The sequence below is a fragment of the Zalophus californianus genome, chromosome 3 (genome assembly GCF_009762305.2).
Source record: "Zalophus californianus isolate mZalCal1 chromosome 3, mZalCal1.pri.v2, whole genome shotgun sequence".
NCBI lineage: Eukaryota > Metazoa > Chordata > Mammalia > Carnivora > Otariidae > Zalophus > Zalophus californianus.
In genome coordinates, this window is record NC_045597.1 from 63094370 (window position 1) to 63111062 (window position 16693).

The 16693-nt window shown below is 43.6% G+C and overlaps 1 protein-coding gene across 2 annotated transcripts in view; it reads left to right on the forward strand.

Moving 5' to 3' along the window:
• Positions 1 to 908: 908 nt before the first annotated feature.
• Positions 909 to 16693, forward strand: part of LHFPL6 (LHFPL tetraspan subfamily member 6) — a 242803-nt gene continuing 227018 nt past the window's right edge. Inside the window, exons 1-2 of one of the 2 annotated variants that reach the window (XM_027591021.2) lie at positions 909 to 1223; positions 2730 to 3299. In XM_027591021.2, coding sequence (XP_027446822.1) covers positions 2915 to 3299 — 385 coding nt within the window. In that variant the 5' untranslated portion in view covers positions 909 to 1223; positions 2730 to 2914. The remainder of the gene's footprint in view (positions 1224 to 2729; positions 3300 to 16693) is intronic. The other variant, XM_027591020.2, reaches the window with a different exon arrangement.

Below are 16693 nucleotides of genomic sequence, written 5' to 3' on the forward strand. Positions count from 1 at the left end.
TAACTACTTTGTGAAAAAGCACTTCACAGACTATCTGGAGAAGTATCTGTTTTACATACGGCTATTCCCAGACGGCGGGATTCTTCAAATACTGTCTTTAGCTGAGACTGAATGTAGCTCTAAACTTCGAAAGGGATGAGCGCTAACGACAAGCAAAAAAAGAAATCTAATGGTGGTATTGATTACAAGAGTGATTGGATGGAGGGATGGAAGGGAAGGGTAGGTGGGGGAGAAGGGAGGAGAGGGAGCGGGAAAGACAGAGAGAGAGAGAGAAAGAGAAAAAGAGGGAGAGGGAGAGAGAGAGAGAGAATACAACGGCTTAAAAGAGGTTCCCAGAAAGGGTATCTGTTGGGAGAGGCTCGCTCGCTGGAAGCCTCCCCCGCCTTCTCCCTGGCATGTCTGGAAGACGCTTGCCAGGCAGAATCCCTGAGCCTTAGGCTTCCCGCTCTTATCTCAGTCTACACTAGCTTTTCTCACTCCTTCCAAAGTGGCCACAACCCAGGGATCTCCTCAAAGCTCCAAAGGGTCACTTTACCCAGTTTTAAGGCCCTCCTTTTCATCTACACCTCCGGTAGGGGCCGGCGCTTCAACCGCAAACCCCAGACCCAGAAAGGCAACCAGGGAACGTGTCTCGTCTTCCGCGGCCCCTCGGGAGCACCGAGAGGGACCCGCAACTTTCTCCCCTACTTCTCCGTCTGCTTGCCTCCCCGCCCTCCCCTTGGCAGGAGCCGCCACGAGGGGTGGGCGGGCTGGGGGAGCCGCCTGAGCTGCCCCCGGGACGGGCGGGGACTCCCGAGTCCCGCGCGGCCGCGCCGCGTCCCGGTTCCGCCGGCCGTGGGTCCCCGGGCGCGGGAGGGGAGGGGACAGGAGAAAGAGGAGGGCCGGGCCGCCGAGGGGAGGAGGCGGTGCGTGCCTCGCCTGCCAAAGGGAGCTCTGTTCCTCTGCGTGCGAGCCCGGGCGCCCCGCGCGTGGCCACCGCGCTCCGCCCGAGCCGCCGCCGGAGAGCGCGGGCAGCTGGGGCTCCGCGGGTGGCCGCGCAGCCCGGCCTTCTGGAGACCCTCCGCCTCCGGCCGGACGCCGCTCTCTGCCCCGAGGCGGGCCCGGGGTGGCCGCGGCTGTTAGGGACAGCGGCGAGGAGGAAGGACGCTCTTCTGCGCCGTGGATGTTCCGCCCGCGGAAGACGGCAAGTTGTGTGCGCGCCCCGGCCGCCGCCCGCCAGCCTTGTGAGTAGAGCGCTGGCTGCCCGGCGCCGCGGGCTCCGCTCTCTCCCCGCGCCCCCTGCTCCCCCGCCGCCGGAGTCGGGCTGCTCCCGGCTCCGGACTTCCTGAGCCCGGCGGCGCGGTCGGCTCTCTCTGCCGCCGCGTCCGCTGTCGGCGGCTGCCTCCGGGGGGTGCTGCCTTCCCATGCTTTCCCCTCCCTTCGCGCGGGCCGGCTGGAAAATACCCCTCTTCCCCCTTCGGGGCTCAGGGATCATGGGGTGTCGTCCAGGGTGGGGCCATTGCGAGGGGCCGACTATGGGCTTGGCCTCACCTCGGGGCTCCTCACCCTAGCTCCAGATGAGGGCCTTCCTCCCCCCACGCCGCCCCCCCAACCCGCGTCTCCCCCAGCCTCATGGCCCAGGGAGACCAAGTTCAGCGGCTAACGCTGACGCTGACCGCAGTTGACAAGATTAAAAAAAAAAAAAAAAGTAGTTGGAGCTTCCCTGGAGTGACACACTGGACTGGAAATGGGGCGGCGGGTGGGGAGGAAACGGTAGGGGTGAGGGTTGGGTTAAAGGGAGAGGCGAGGGAGAGGGAATTTGCTGGGGAGCTGGAGTTACAGGTTCTGGGAATGGAACTGTGGGGTGCATGGGCTCTGCTTCTGTATTCATTTCTTTATGGAAAGTGTGGGAAATGGTTCAAGAACTCCTTTTGAAAGGAAGGGAGGGGTGGAAGTCGATGCGGTTGAACTATTTGAATGACTGGGCTTCCATGTGGAGTACTGGAAAGTGTGGATTACTTTTCAGATTAGACACTGACAATCGTTCAGCGGGAGAGATAGTCCTGACAATTTTATTGGAACCAATGAATCAGAAGGAAGTCATACACAGCCTTTCTTTCATTTCCCCTAGGAGAAAGAAGGGAGTTAAGACGAGGGAATTCACAAATACTACTGAATGAGTACAGGGAATGCCTAATAGTTCCATCCATTCTATGTGCCTAGACAGTCCGTAGTATCTGTTGAATTTATGGTGCTCAGCCACTGTGAAAATTATCCTAATTATTTTGTTTGGGCTCGTGCAGAGCTAATGCACCTAAAGGGACACGGAAAAGTTGCTACAAATTATGAGCATGAACTTGCAAGCCAAATAAACAAACCATGGCATGGTTCACTTTATTTTAATATTTGGAATCATGTTTACTGCTAGTAAAAATGCTACATTACTTTCACTGCAAGCATGCGAATTAAATTCACTGACTTGGCAAATAGAAGCCATGCATTTCTTTAAGTAAATAGCTGTCAGAGTTAATTTGGGAGCATTTATGGGAGATAAAGACATGAAAAAGCTTTGAGCTAGTTTGACAAAACTTGAATTGTGGACAAGTTTCTAGGGAGAATTAGTTCTTCCCACTTTTGAAGTGTTGAGGCAAGTTTGAATGTTTATTCATTAGGAGTCGCAGCCCAGCTGAACTGGTGTTATCGTTTCTCTAAAAACATTTAACTTTTAATATTATTTATTGTCTTGCCAGGGACCATCGTCCTTACCACAGAGGATGGAAAGTTGATGGCCAGGAAGACTGAGGATCCCTTCTGTTGCTAGACACCCCCCATTACAGAAGTGTGGACTACCTGCCATTCCCTGGTGGTTTCACGCCTTCCCTCACTCCTGCAGTCCCAGAACGGTTACTGTGGGTCCCCGTTGCCCTGTTGAAAGATGGCATCCAGCCTGACTTGTACCGGGGTGATCTGGGCTTTGCTCTCCTTTCTTTGTGCTGCCACCTCCTGTGTGGGGTTCTTCATGCCTTACTGGCTCTGGGGATCACAGCTGGGCAAGTCTGTGTCCTTCGGTACTTTCCGGAGATGCTCCTATCCTGTGCATGATGAGAGCCGGCAGATGATGGTGATGGTGGAGGAATGTGGGCGCTACGCCTCCTTCCAGGGCATTCCCAGTGTGGAATGGAGGATCTGTACCATCGTGACGGGCCTGGGCTGTGGCCTCCTCCTCCTGGTGGCTCTCACCGCCCTCATGGGTTGCTGTGTGTCAGAGCTCATCTCCAGGACAGTGGGAAGAGTGGCTGGAGGAATTCAGTTTCTGGGGGGTAAGTGACTTGTTCGGTTTGACTTGTTTCCTGGAATCCCAAAGCAATATTGAAAATTATGTAGTGGTCGTCTGCTGAAATCCTTCTAATTGGTACTTGGAATGCTCTGGAGAAATAGACATGGGATGGCTTTGGTGACAGACTGCCAGAGTCAATGATTTTTTTTTTTTTTTTTTTTACTGGAATAGCTTTAAAACTTGAAGAGATCTTAATTTCTGTACATCCTTAGACATATATATGTCATTGGCCTCCTAAGTACAACCTATATGAGGTGGTAACATGGAGATTGTTTATAATGTAGTAGGGGAGATAGTTTAGATTTTATAACTTCCTGCTCTCCTTGTTCGACCGTAAGCAATTAGATTATCTGTGTCTTACTGGCATCTTCAGGTCTTTAGAGATGAAAAGTAGAAAAGGTTTTTGAGTCAACATTGCTGTCATAAGCCTTTAATACTCTTTGGCGGGTATAAAATTGACCCTTGATGAATCTTAAACTATATTTCTAAATAAATGATATGGTTTTAAATGAGAGATCAGTTTTACATGAACAACTATGGATTTCATTCTGCTACAAATACAGCTGTAGGCTTAATTATCTTGTTAGGATTTAACTTCCCTGGATGCTCTTGCTGTGAAGAAAGAAAAAAATAGCGAACACTGAGTGCTTGTCCCAAATGGACTGGAGAGTCTCACTAACACCAGAAAAGGTTTGATTTTTACTTGGGTTTCCTCCAACAAGTATTACTTCAATATCTCTGGTCATATGGTTTTAATTATATTTTATATATTTTCCACTGCGCTTTTCACCTCCATTCTTCAAACTGACGGGTTGAACTTGTCTGATTTATATTCCGTCCTGGTAAAATATGACAACGTGTAGATAGCACAGAACGAAGGGAAATAGGAAGCCAGGAAAACGTATAAAATGTATTTGTAACTTCATTACAGAGTAAAAGTCTGTTCCTCTTCGATGTGGGGTTTACTTACAGTCTTTTGTGAAAAATCCAGAAGAAGAATCCAGAAGAAGAAGAAAAAAATTAAAATGGATAAGTTTCAGCTAGATTCTGTTGGAGAAACCCCAACAGATGATTGCGGGTTATTTAATAGAACACTTTCAAGTAACATTATGAATGAGAAAATCCTTGCGCTAAAAAGGCAAGGGGCCAAAAAGGTTTGTGATTTAAAACAAATGACAGAGTTGCTTGCAGTTCTTTATTCCTGTACTGGATTAATGCTGTTCTCATCTGTGTTTTCCCCTGAAGTTTTGCGTCTCACTCTGCCCTAGGAGCAGTTTGGGGGACTTAGCTGTCCTTTCTTTGGTGTTTCAGTGTTCAACATTGAGCTAAAGTCATGTGTATGATACATATATATATATTTTTATATATATATCGTATATATGCGTGTATACGTATGTGAATATATATGTATTCATACAGAAATATAGTAAAACGATTAGAAAACACAAAGGGGTTGTTGAAAGCCGAGATAGAAATCCAGAATTTGAAAACTTCTTGATACCACAGATTTCAGAAATAGAATTAATGCCAGGAGTATTTAAAATTTGTTTTTCTTTAGGAGTAAACTTGATTTGCTGTTTGTGTTTCACTTGGCTAAGGAAAAATGCTTAGGCAGTTTCTTTTTCTCCTCTTATGGTGAATATTACTTTCCATTTTTCCTTCATTTTAGGGCAGGGAATGCTCTTATTCCTGGCAGGACAGGAAAATGTTTACAAAGAGAAATCACTTTTTATTGATTATCTTTAAATGTATAATGAAGGAAGGCAACAGGAAGTGAATCTGAGACCCAGAGATTTATGCTCTCCTCTTCAAGCTGTGTACAGATTTTTTGGAATGATACAGAGCTAAATGTTCTATTTTACAGAAAACTCAAGGGGAAAGATCACTGGGGAAGTTATGTATATTTTTAAAAGTAACTTTCCCCCCCTTTTGTACATGCTTTTCATGAACTCTGCTTGGCAAGAGTCACTGACATTAAGCTAAGGATATAGTTTATTATTAGCAGTTGATATTCTCTCCTTTCTCATATATATTTCTCCTACCTGCCAAAAGATACTTATGAACGCAAAACCTAAAAGAGTTTTTTCTGACTCGAACCTCTTGAGGGCACAAGTAAGTAAACACATCCCATTACTCAAGATTTAGAGTAAATTTAGAAAGAAAAAATAACTCGAGTTATGGAAAAGGTTTTGAAGAACCTGCCATTCGTCACTACTGCTTAATGGTAGACGAGTTGGAAAAAAAAAAAAAGAAAGCTTCCAAAAGAATTCTTCCTGTTATTCATTCCATAATTGTTTGGGGTTTTATGTATAAATACTTAAGTGGTCAGTAATTTTATTTTATGAAATTTTTCATAAAATGGGCCAGTTTCATAAAGACTGCAAAATACCAAGCCAGTGGGTTCTTATGCATTCCAGAGCTGGCCCCGCTTTCGAAATACAGTCAACATACAGTGAACTCTGCTATAAGGCGGATTCTCTTACTAAAAATGATTCACCCAGAGGGGTTATGTTTAGCTAAAGTTAGGGTTGCTCCAAAAACAACAGGAAGCAGGAGAATGGCAAAGTACAGAGGCGTCCTGCTTACCCCCGCCTGCTGTGTCTGGAGTTTGCACATATGGTGTAACATCAGGCAGTGAAGCCCCTGCAGTATGTTGGAACTAGTTAAAGGACAAAGTGTCAACCTTAATTTTGAATTGTCTTGCTATGGTTGGTTAGAGGTTAAAATGTCACCTGCCAACTGGCAGAGCAAGGCAAGACAGGACTGTTGGGTATGACATTTGCCCCCGTCGAGGAGTACTTCAAGGAATCAATGACTCGTGCTCTTCTTGGGACAACTTGTACAGAAACTTCAATTGCCACATCTCCATCTTATGTTTTACGTCATGTTTCTGTCAGAATTTTTTCAAAAACTGGCCTTGGTTGAGTTTTACCTGCAATTGAGTTTTTATTTTTATTTCTTTTATTTTTTTAAATTTTATTCATTTATTTGAGAGAGAGAGCGCCAGTGAGAGAGCAGCAGAGGGAGAGGGAGAAGCGGGCTTCCCACTGAGCAGGGAGCACGACGTGGGGCTCGATCCCAGAACCCTGAGATCCTGACCTGAGCTGAAGGCAGAGGCTTAACAGACTGAGCCACCCAGATGCCCTTCAGTTGAGTTTTTAAAAGGCATGCAGAGAGCCTCAGAGAAATAGAATGTATAATAAAAATGGGTCCATGCATATCGGATGGTGATGGTGCTAGGAGAAAACAGGTTTTCATGTTGGGTTCGTTTGTTGAATATAAAATTATGTGCTTTCGGGCGCCTGGGTGGCTCAGTCATTAAGCGTCTGCCTTCAGCTCAGGTCATGATCCCAGGCTCCCGGGATCGAGCCCCGCTTCGGGCTCCCTGCTCCGCGGGGAACCTGCTTCTCCCTCTCCCACCCCCCCCCCCCCCGCCGCTTGTGTTCCTGCTCTCTCTCTCTCTCTTTCTCTGTCAAATAAATAAATAAATAAAATCTTAAAAAATAATTATGTGCTTTCAAGTACTGCCGTAGTCATGAAGTCCTTCCACAAAATTTTTAAACATCAGTATCATACTTTTAATGCATGTGTTAGGGAAATGCCTTATTTGCGTGTTCTGTCAATAGAACATGGGGCAACGTTGTGAAGACAGATCAGGTCTGCCTGTAAGTTCTCTAACTGGTGCCTGTGAACGTCAGGATCTGAGTGTGTCCATCTAGTCCTAAGAAACTGCTTGCTGCTGTCATAAAGGGGCACGGAAGGGAGTCCCAAATTTATACTATGTCCCATTTAGCTTGAACGTGCGTCACGTGTATGTATAAAGTGGGTAGTCAGGAGCAAACAGCGACCTCTCCAGTTTGGAAGGTGCTCTGTTCTGAGAAGCCAGGGGAGACCATCTTCTCAACTAATTGATAGTTAAGTGCTGCTGAAGACAGTAATGATGACGGAGTGTTTTTTTGAGCATCCCTTGCTCTGTGTGATGAAGGTATCACTGCCTTTCCAGAGTCCCTTCACAGTAGGGTCCCACCCGAACCTGTCTGTCATCCCTTTAGGATGAGGGCTCATGACTCTCCTTCCCTTGCTCCCCTTTAAACCTGACTTGTCATGTGATATGCCACCTCGTGCTTTCCTTCTTTCTGGCTATCTGTCATGCATCAGGATCACCCAGGACTTTTAAGACACAGATTGCTGGGGCCCACCCAGAACTCTGATTCCGTCCGTTTGGGGAGGGGCCCGATACTTTGCATCTCTAACGGGTTTCCAGATGATGCTGGTTCTGAGCCCCCAGCCCGAGAACCCTGTTCTAAGCTAACGATTTCGTCTTTTAGAAACATGTGACTTCTGGGAGATGGTTTACTTTCAGAAGTTAGTTAACGTTTACTTGTGTTATAATCTGATACAAACTTCTGTAATTGGGCTGTGGAAAGGTGTGTAGTGTCCTCTTGGCTGAGGACATCCTTGTTCCATCTCTTCCTGTTTTTGTCACAGAAAATCATTTTCCTCAATCTTAATACGTACTATATACATGTTATAATTGTCATATGGACATTATGTAATACAGACATATATTATATATATTCTTTCATTGACCATTGCTGTATGACAGAAACAAGATTTTATAGATGGGACAACTCAAAAAAGACCTTCATACACCCTCTGTAGTTTTCATGCAGTGGATTTTCAGTCACAAATTCTCACTGACAGACATGAGGACCATGCTGCAGCCCAGAGAGATGGGTGAAGACGGCCCTTGACCAACTCCATAAAGCCATGTGTGTCTTTTTTTTTTTTTTAAAGATTTTTTAAATTTATTTATTCATGAGAGACAGAGAGAGAGAGAGGCAGAGGGAGAAGCAGGCCTCCCGCTGAGCAGGGAGTCCGATGCGGGACTTGATCCCAGGACCCCGGGATCACGACCTGAGCCGAAGGCAGACGCTCAACCATCTGAGCCACCCAGGCGCCCAAGCCGTGTGTGTCTTGCAAAAGCAGAATGACCAGGCCAGGAGGACACTCAGGAGCCAGCCAGTCAGAGCTTCTGCCGGTAGGCAAGATGGCACTTCAGTTGGCTCTGACTAAGGAAGGGAGTCTCCTGATCTTAGACATCTCTAGGGAAAAAGACGATGCACTCTTGCTGAAGAGTGGTCCTTTCTAGGGCCACAGACCACTCCTTTCTGCCCAGTCGTATGTCCCACATACATTGCTCATTGAGAAGAACAGGCTGCGGATGGAAGCTAGGCAGTGTGGCAGCGTGAGCGGGGCTTTGGTAGCCAGGGAGGGGCGAGAGGGAGCAGCAGTGGGGACAACCGACAGCAAACACCTCGGGTGCCATCCACTCTGAGCTCTGGACTCGTTAAAGGCAGGGATGTCAATGAATTAGCTGATCTTTCATAAAACCTAAAATACCAAATTTTATATGTTTGTATTTAATGTTTTATTTATTTATTTATTTATTTATTTATTAAGATTTTATTTATTTATTTGAGAGAGAGAGAATGAGAGACAGAGAGCACGAGAGGGAAGAGGGTCAGAGGGAGAAGCAGACTCCCCGCCGAGCAGGGAGCCCGATGCGGGACTCGATCCTAGGACTCCAGGATCATGACCTGAGCCAAAGGCAGTCGCTTAACTGACTGAGCCACCCAGGCGCCCCTGTATTTAATACTTTAAAATTACATTTTCAAATAGCCATAGTCACCGATTTTCTTTTTTTTTTTAAGATTTTATTTATTTATTTGAGAGAGAATGAGGGAGAGAGAACATGAGTTGGGGGAGGGGCACAGGGAGAGGGAGAAGCAGACTCCCCGCCGAGCAGGGAGCCCGAAGCGGAGCTCCATCCCGGGACTCCAGGATCCTGACCTGAGCTGAAGGCAGACACTTTACTGACCGAGCCACCCAGGTGCCCCACCAGTTTTCTTCTTTTACATACATTTTTTTATTTTTGCCCAGAAGAACTTGTACTCCTAAGGCTTACTTTGGAAAGTTTTTTATGGTTTTCCAAATTTTCCTATGAAGCTTTCAAGTTCTCCGTATCAATCACTGACATCAAAATTCAATACAATATTCTTAATTCCCTAGTGGGCCTTAAAGTGCCCTAGGAGTTTATTTCTCTGGCAGAGTCCAGCTCTGTCCCAGACAGTCTGATTCGTAGGCAGGTCTGGGTGGGGCCCAGGTGAGGCCCTTTTAATGGACTCCCCAGAGGTTCTAGAACACAGATGGTCCCCAGGCCACATTTTGGGAAACAGGACCCAATTTTATTCACTTCAAACCTCATATAATACCAGTGTTGTGGGCCTAGGCTTACGTCCACCAGTAAGTGAAGTATGGATTATCAATCTCTTTCTATCCATAGTTATTTTGGGGATAATATGATGTAAGCAGCAAAATATCATAACTAATGTAGGAACGGACCAGTTTATAGCTGTGTTCTCCCTGATCTTAGAGATTTTGGGTGTTTACTGGTGGATAGTCAGTCCTGTGTATACGCTCAGAAGGCAGAAGGACCAGATCTTTTCCACACTATGCTTAGATAAAGACTATTTTGATTTGTGACTCCACCTGCAAATTACAAACCTGCTATCATTTCTTGTGCTGTGTTTGCGTCCTTCAACCGGAGAGTGTGTTGTTGTTGGTTTATGTTCTGTGAGGGTGTGCTGGACTCTCTGGTTTCTTTACTGCCAAGTGTACTCGGTTTTTACCTATTTTGAATTATAGGTTTTTTTACTTCCTAAGTTTGTATTTGTGAAAAAAAAATGCTAATGGTAATGATTGGTTAAAATGGTGGAAGAAAGAGTTATCCGTTGCACTTGGGTCTATCATGTGAGCAGCTAGGCAAGACTTTTAACCTAGAATTATTTAGATTGATGTTTTTGACAGGGTCCAAGTCTTCATTTACTTGATGCAGAGTCGAGTCTTTCCAAGAGAGTCATTTGATTTTTAGCTTACTTCCCTTTGTTACCACCAGCTAACATAGCCATACCTAGATACTGCTGAGGCCAGGGTTAGCATGGGTTAGTTAGTTAGCCTCTCTAACACAGAGATTGCACATTGGTTCACTGTCAGGTAAAAATGCGTGATCATTCACAAAGAAAGCGAACTGAGGAACGTGATTCAAAACCATTCCTATTTAAAAAAAAAAAACCCTCAAAACACACTCTGGAGAGCTTTACATCATTCTCTGTGATACCATGAGATGCATAAAATCTGTGCTCAGGACACAGGAATCATCAGTGCCCTGTAGTACTTGACCTGTCCAGCTACCTGCAGCTTAGCAAGAGTGTCTTCTGGTGTGTGCTGGTTGTAGTCGGAAAGACTACCAGCCTCAGGTTCAAAACTTATTCATGGATGTCATTAAAGTTCATCTTTTTTTTCTTAATATATCACCCTCAGTGCGTTCTGAGGGACCCTGATTCCTGGGTGTACCAATAGATGTTAACAGGAAAAAGCAAACAGGAACAAATAGATTTGAGAAACATTTGGTTGTGGAAAATTAATCCATTTCATTATGGCAAAACTCACAGAGCATTCAGTATGTTGTCTATTACCAATCTCCTGGGAGGAATGGGGAGGGTATAGTATTAAGTGTTTAACTAGTTTATTTAGGCCCAGTGTCCTGAAGGGACCAGTAAGCTACAGAACTTACTCCGTTCTCATTTTACCCCATCGAGGCAGGCAGTTTATTCTTTTTCACAGCTGAGAGCACTGAACTTTAGAGAGTGACACCCAAAGTTTTCCCATTAGTTATTGTTTGTGCTGTGAATGCTATCACCCACAGTAAGGTAAAACATTTTTTACTGTTCCTTGGTCTTTCGTTTATGCTTGTAGTACGATAAAACCACTTTTAGTAACACGATCTAGCAACTTTTTGCCAATTCTCAAAAAATGCTTTATAGGGGCGCCTGGGTAGCTCAGTTGGCTAAGCATCTGCCTTTGGCTCAGGTCATGAATCCAGGGTCCTGGGATCGAGCCCGTGTTGGGCTCCCTACTCTGCTCGGCAGGGAGTCTGCTTCTCCCTCTCCCTCTGACCCTCCACCTCCGGCTTGCGCACACTCTCTCTCTTACTTTCTCTCTCTCAAATAAATAAATAAAATCTTTTAAAAAATGCATTGCAGGTTAATGTTAATAATGTACTATGCAGTAGAGAGGCCATTAGGGGAGGATGCCAAAACATTTGACCAACGTCTCTTAACAATTATTTAACAGAAGACTGTTATCTTTCATTATTACATGCTGACCAAGTTTTCTCGTGTAAGTGCCCCATTGTTAAGGCTAAAGATAATGTTAATTCCACAGGACACACGTCTTAGATAACAAAACCAAGGACCTTATATCTTTCTATAAATAATATTTGACGTTGTTAATCTTCATTATTAAAATGTTTGTGATAGAAAAAAATAGAGTTCGAGGTAGATCACTGGGAAGGAGTCTAGGGATTTCCCAGGGACTTCTGAATGGTTATTTTCAGAAGATCATGAGGTTGGATTCAACATTGCTCTAGTTCTGGTGCATTGATATTGCTGACTAATTATTGACGGATCTGTTACCTTCTTTATATGGTAGATGTCATACCAGCTAGTGATTTGCTTTTACAGTTCATGAAGCTCAAAGGTAATGTAAGCGCCAGCACTGACCTGCTTATAACTCTAGTAAATAATTTCCCTTTCATGTGTCTCATACTTTCAATAATCAGGCAATACCAGCTACTTTGATGTACTGAAACATGTATAAAAATATTGTTGGATAAAAAGAAAGTTCTATTTTATGGTTCTCTGTTTTTCTTGTATGTCTTATGTCTTCATAGAGCAAGAACTAAGACTTATAATTTTCTTCTAGCCCCACGGTGACTAGGATAGCAAATGTCATCTTATATGTTCAATTAATACTTGATGATGTGCTATTTAGTTTTAATTATTTACTAGCAACAGTTTTATCTATAAGGTGTGACCGTGTTCTTTCCTGTCTCACAGAAATATTTCAGAGATGAAATAAAGTAATACAGCGAATATGAGGACATTTAAAGCAGTGTCTCCTTATGATGTCCCTGCATGATGTTAGTCCTTTGGGAAAAAAGTGTTCTGTGGTCATCTGTGTTGAAATGATGCTGCATAATACAACTCTCTCTTCAAGCACACTTTAAAAGCTCTGAGTGAGCTTTGTTAATTTTCTGCAATAAAGAAACCAGCTGCTATGATCTGAAAATGTTGTCCTCCCCCCCACCCCAATTCATTTGTTGAGGTCCTGATTTCCAATGTTACGATAGTAGGAGGTGAGGCCTTTGGGAGGTGATGAGGTCATGAGGGTGGAGCCTTCATGAATGAGATGAATGCCGCTGTAACAGAAATCAGACAGCAGACAGCTTCCTTGCTCCTTCTGAAACCTCTCGAGGATACAGGAAGAGAGCCTCCACCCAGCCACACTGGCACTTTAATCTTGGACTTCCAGCCTCCACAACTGTGGGAAATAAATTTCTGGTGTTTATAAGCCACTCAGCCTGTGATATTTTGTTATTGCAGCCCCAGTGGACTAAGATACTATCTGCTTAACACTGTGTTTCACAAACTTATTTGGGAATGGCAGAGTCCTACTTACCTGTAATAGGCAATAAGATCTCTTTGAATTAATGGTCAACAGAATAAGCTTTGGGAAATGCTGAGTTAAAATACATTGTACTTCCAGGGAATTAGTGTTTATGGGCATTTAACAGTATTGAGTGCCTATTATATACCAAATAATGTGCTAGCTGTTGGGATACAAATTGAGATAAAATCCCTGCTATTAAGGAGCTCACAGTCTTTTTTTTTTTTGTAGTTTTTTTTTTATTGAAGTATGATTAACCTACGAAGTTATATTAATTTTAAGTGTACAATACAGTGATTGGACAATTCTATATATTACTTGGTGCTCACCGCAATAAGTGTAGTTATTATCTGTCACCAAACAACGTTATTACGATATTATTGACTATATTCCCTATGCTGCACTTTTCTTCTTCTTGACTTATTTATTTTATAACTGGAAGTTTGTATTTCTTAATCTTTTTTTATCTGTTTTCACCTATCCACTCATCCATCTCCCCTCTGGCAACCACCAGTTTGTTCTCTGTATTTATGAGTCTGTTTGTGTGTGTGTGTGTGTGTGTGTGTGTGTGGCTTGTTTATTTGTTTTTTTATATTCCACATATAAGTGAAATTAATATTTGTCTTTCTCTGAATTATTTCACTGGCATAATGCCCCTTAGGTCTGTCTACGTTGTCACAAGTGGCAAGATTTCATTCTTTCTTTATGGCTCAGTAATATTCCATTGTATATATTTACCACATCTTCTTTATCTATTCATCTATCGGGGGGCCCTTGGGCAGCTTCCATATCTTGGCTATTGTAAATGATGCTGCAGCAAACTTAGCAAACTCAGATCTTTTCAAATTAGCGTTCTTGTTTTCTTTGGGTCAATACCCAGCAGTGGAATTACTGGGTCATATGGTATTTCTATTTGTAATTTTTTGAGGAACCAAGGAGCTCACAGTCTTATGGAGGAAACCAACAGATAAGGTTTAATTACCATCTAAAGGACTCGTGATACCTCCACACACGTCCACGTTTTGTTGAATACAGCGACTAGCTGGTGATGCTCACTCAGCAGCCAAGCGAGGTGCTTGCCAGCTATTTTCCATCCTGCCCTCCTCCCGCTTGGTTCTGTGTTGCAGGAGTCCACATTTCCCAGAAGCCTTGGCATCTGGCATCTGGGTCGCTTCAGCCAATGGGAGACCCTTTTGGAAGAAGGGAAGCAGGGAGAAGCCAGGCTATTTCTCCCTCTCCAGCTCTTCCTTGGGCAGTATCTTCAGCAGCAGTTTTCTTTTCCTGGAATGCCCTACCTTCTGTGGCCCCCGCTTCCGCCAGGAAGCCACTGGGATGATCTTACCCCAGCCCAGTTCTTCCAGTCCCTTTCTTCCCCCACTATCTCACCAGTCGAAAGAATGGCAGCAATTTCCTGCTGTTGCCAGTTTCTGGGTCACCTCTTTATCTCCTGTTTGGCTTTGTAGCTCTTCCATCCTCTGCGTGACCAATTTCCTATGCTCTTTTAAATTGTCTCTGTTCCAAATACCTTAGGATGGTTTCTGCCTCCCTGGTTGGACCCTTGCTAAAGTACAATACATAATTCAAATTCCTACCTCCGGCCAGTGGAGGATCATGTCATACTGTGAACTTTTGGGATTTGCGATGAATAGACAAAAATCACAGACGTTTAGTCAAGAATCGCCAAAGTCCATTGGCGTGTGAACAAAATGCTGGGGTTGTGGGGGGCACAGCCTTCAGTCTGGAGGGATCTGCAAAGATTTCACAGCAGAGGTGCTAGTTGAGCTGGGGTCTGGAGAGTGAGCAGAAGACTCCCTGGGCCTTCAGGCAGGAGGAACACCAAGCTCTCAAAGCCAAGGAGTTGTGAAAAAGATCTGATGTGAGTTTAGGGAATGGCCCCATACTGTAAGGAATGGGGTAGGTATGATGTGACAGAGGCTAGAAGTGGACAGGACAGACGGAGTCAGGTTGTGGAAGTCCTTGTTTCTATTCCATGGTGGGGATTCCATACTTAACTCAACTGAAACCTTTGAGTGGTTATGGGTAGAATTGACTTAAGAACTCTCTCATCTGTAATCTAGTAGCCGTGAGGAGTAAGACTGATTTGGGGAATAACCAAAACCCAGAAAAGGGAGGAAGAAGCCTGTAACAACAGTCTTAGCCAGAGGTGCCTCGCGGAAGTTGTTGGACTACAGAGAACAAGAGTTTGAAGACATTTCTGAAGTAAACACGTTTTTAGATGAATAGATGAGAGAATGAATGGATGTCTCAGTAATTTTGTATTTCTATAATATAAGAAACCAGACATTTTCAAAACATTTAAAAGTGTAATAAATATTGTGGTTGCCACCAAATGTAGATATAATTTACTATACTGCACAATGTGACTCTTTCTGCTTTGGGATTGTTTGCATGTTCATCTGCGTGTAAATGAGGGTTGCATCATGTGCTCAGCACATTTGGGGGCTTCGAAGAGGAGCATTTTGATGGCAGCTAAAGTAACTGTCAGTGTCATGAACTTCGCTAGCCTCTCACAAGCAGACATTTTCCCTTTCTGTCCCTAAAATTGCAGAAATAACAAATGGGTAAATACATAAACAGTAAGTAGATGTGAAATTGATTTTCTACATCTTATTTTCATAAAAATTGTTGACATTTTCAATTATACTTTTATTTTACTTATAAAGAAATAAATGAATGTTACTGTCAACAGGTTTATAACAAAAATTGCTGTCAGTTACCTGTAGTAAATGAATCTTTTAGCTTGGAGACCTAATAGATTACTGTCCTGGCTTAGCTAGTCATGTTACAGCTGCGTATTAAGGCAGAGCAAGAATGGAAACTAGGCATCCCTTGGTTATTACCTATGAATTAATATTATCTGTGATTATTGTCTACGTTCCCTGAATCAACTGCATTGAAGGCCATGAAACACAAAATGTAGTTTTATCATTCCAGTGTAATTTATAATTCTTATATATAGGTCATATTGAATTTTTGAAAAAAAAAAAAAGAAATAGCCCTTAAGCTCTAAAATAGTCTAATTCTGTGATTAAATCTAATCCTCATCTCTAGAATGCTTTTTGGTACAAGTCACTGTGTAAGATGCAGATCTCTACCTCTCTGCTCTAGAGTTTCACTAAAACACATGCCCCTCATGTATTTAATGATGACATTACTCAGATTGTCCTCCCAGCCATCTACAAATGTGCCTTCTGTATGGGCAGCAGATAGCAGTCAATGATGGAATTGGGCACACACAGGAAACACTGGATTCCCTATGGGACCATGGCTTTCCAGCATACATATGGCTGGAAAGGGCAAGTGTTCATGGTCAGGCTCGGTATAGCTTTTCCTTATTCCTGGCCACCATTGGCTCCCCATAACAATCCAAGCTCCCCAGATTATTTCTCCTTCCCTACTATGTGTGCATAGTTGTCTTGGATACGAATATAAAATTTTCCACATTCTCTTCATGTCTAGAAGGGACCTACAATGGAGTTATTATTTTCTATGATGTGATGTATGGTTAGCATGTCATTTTTGTTGCTCTTTGTTTTGTTTTGTTTTTCCCATTTGGTGTTACATAACCTAATTTAAGTGGAAAATTATAATCCTTAGGTAAAGCCAATTCCTTATACTTTCTATAGTCACTTCTAGGTAAGAATTAATTTTCCCAAAAGTATTCTGAGGAAGAATATCAATTTTAGCCTCAAGGGAAGTTACCCTGGTATTTACAAGGCTTAAAAGTGTAGGCATACTGGATGTGACAACATGAAGAAATATTTACTATATAGTGGTGCTTTTCTC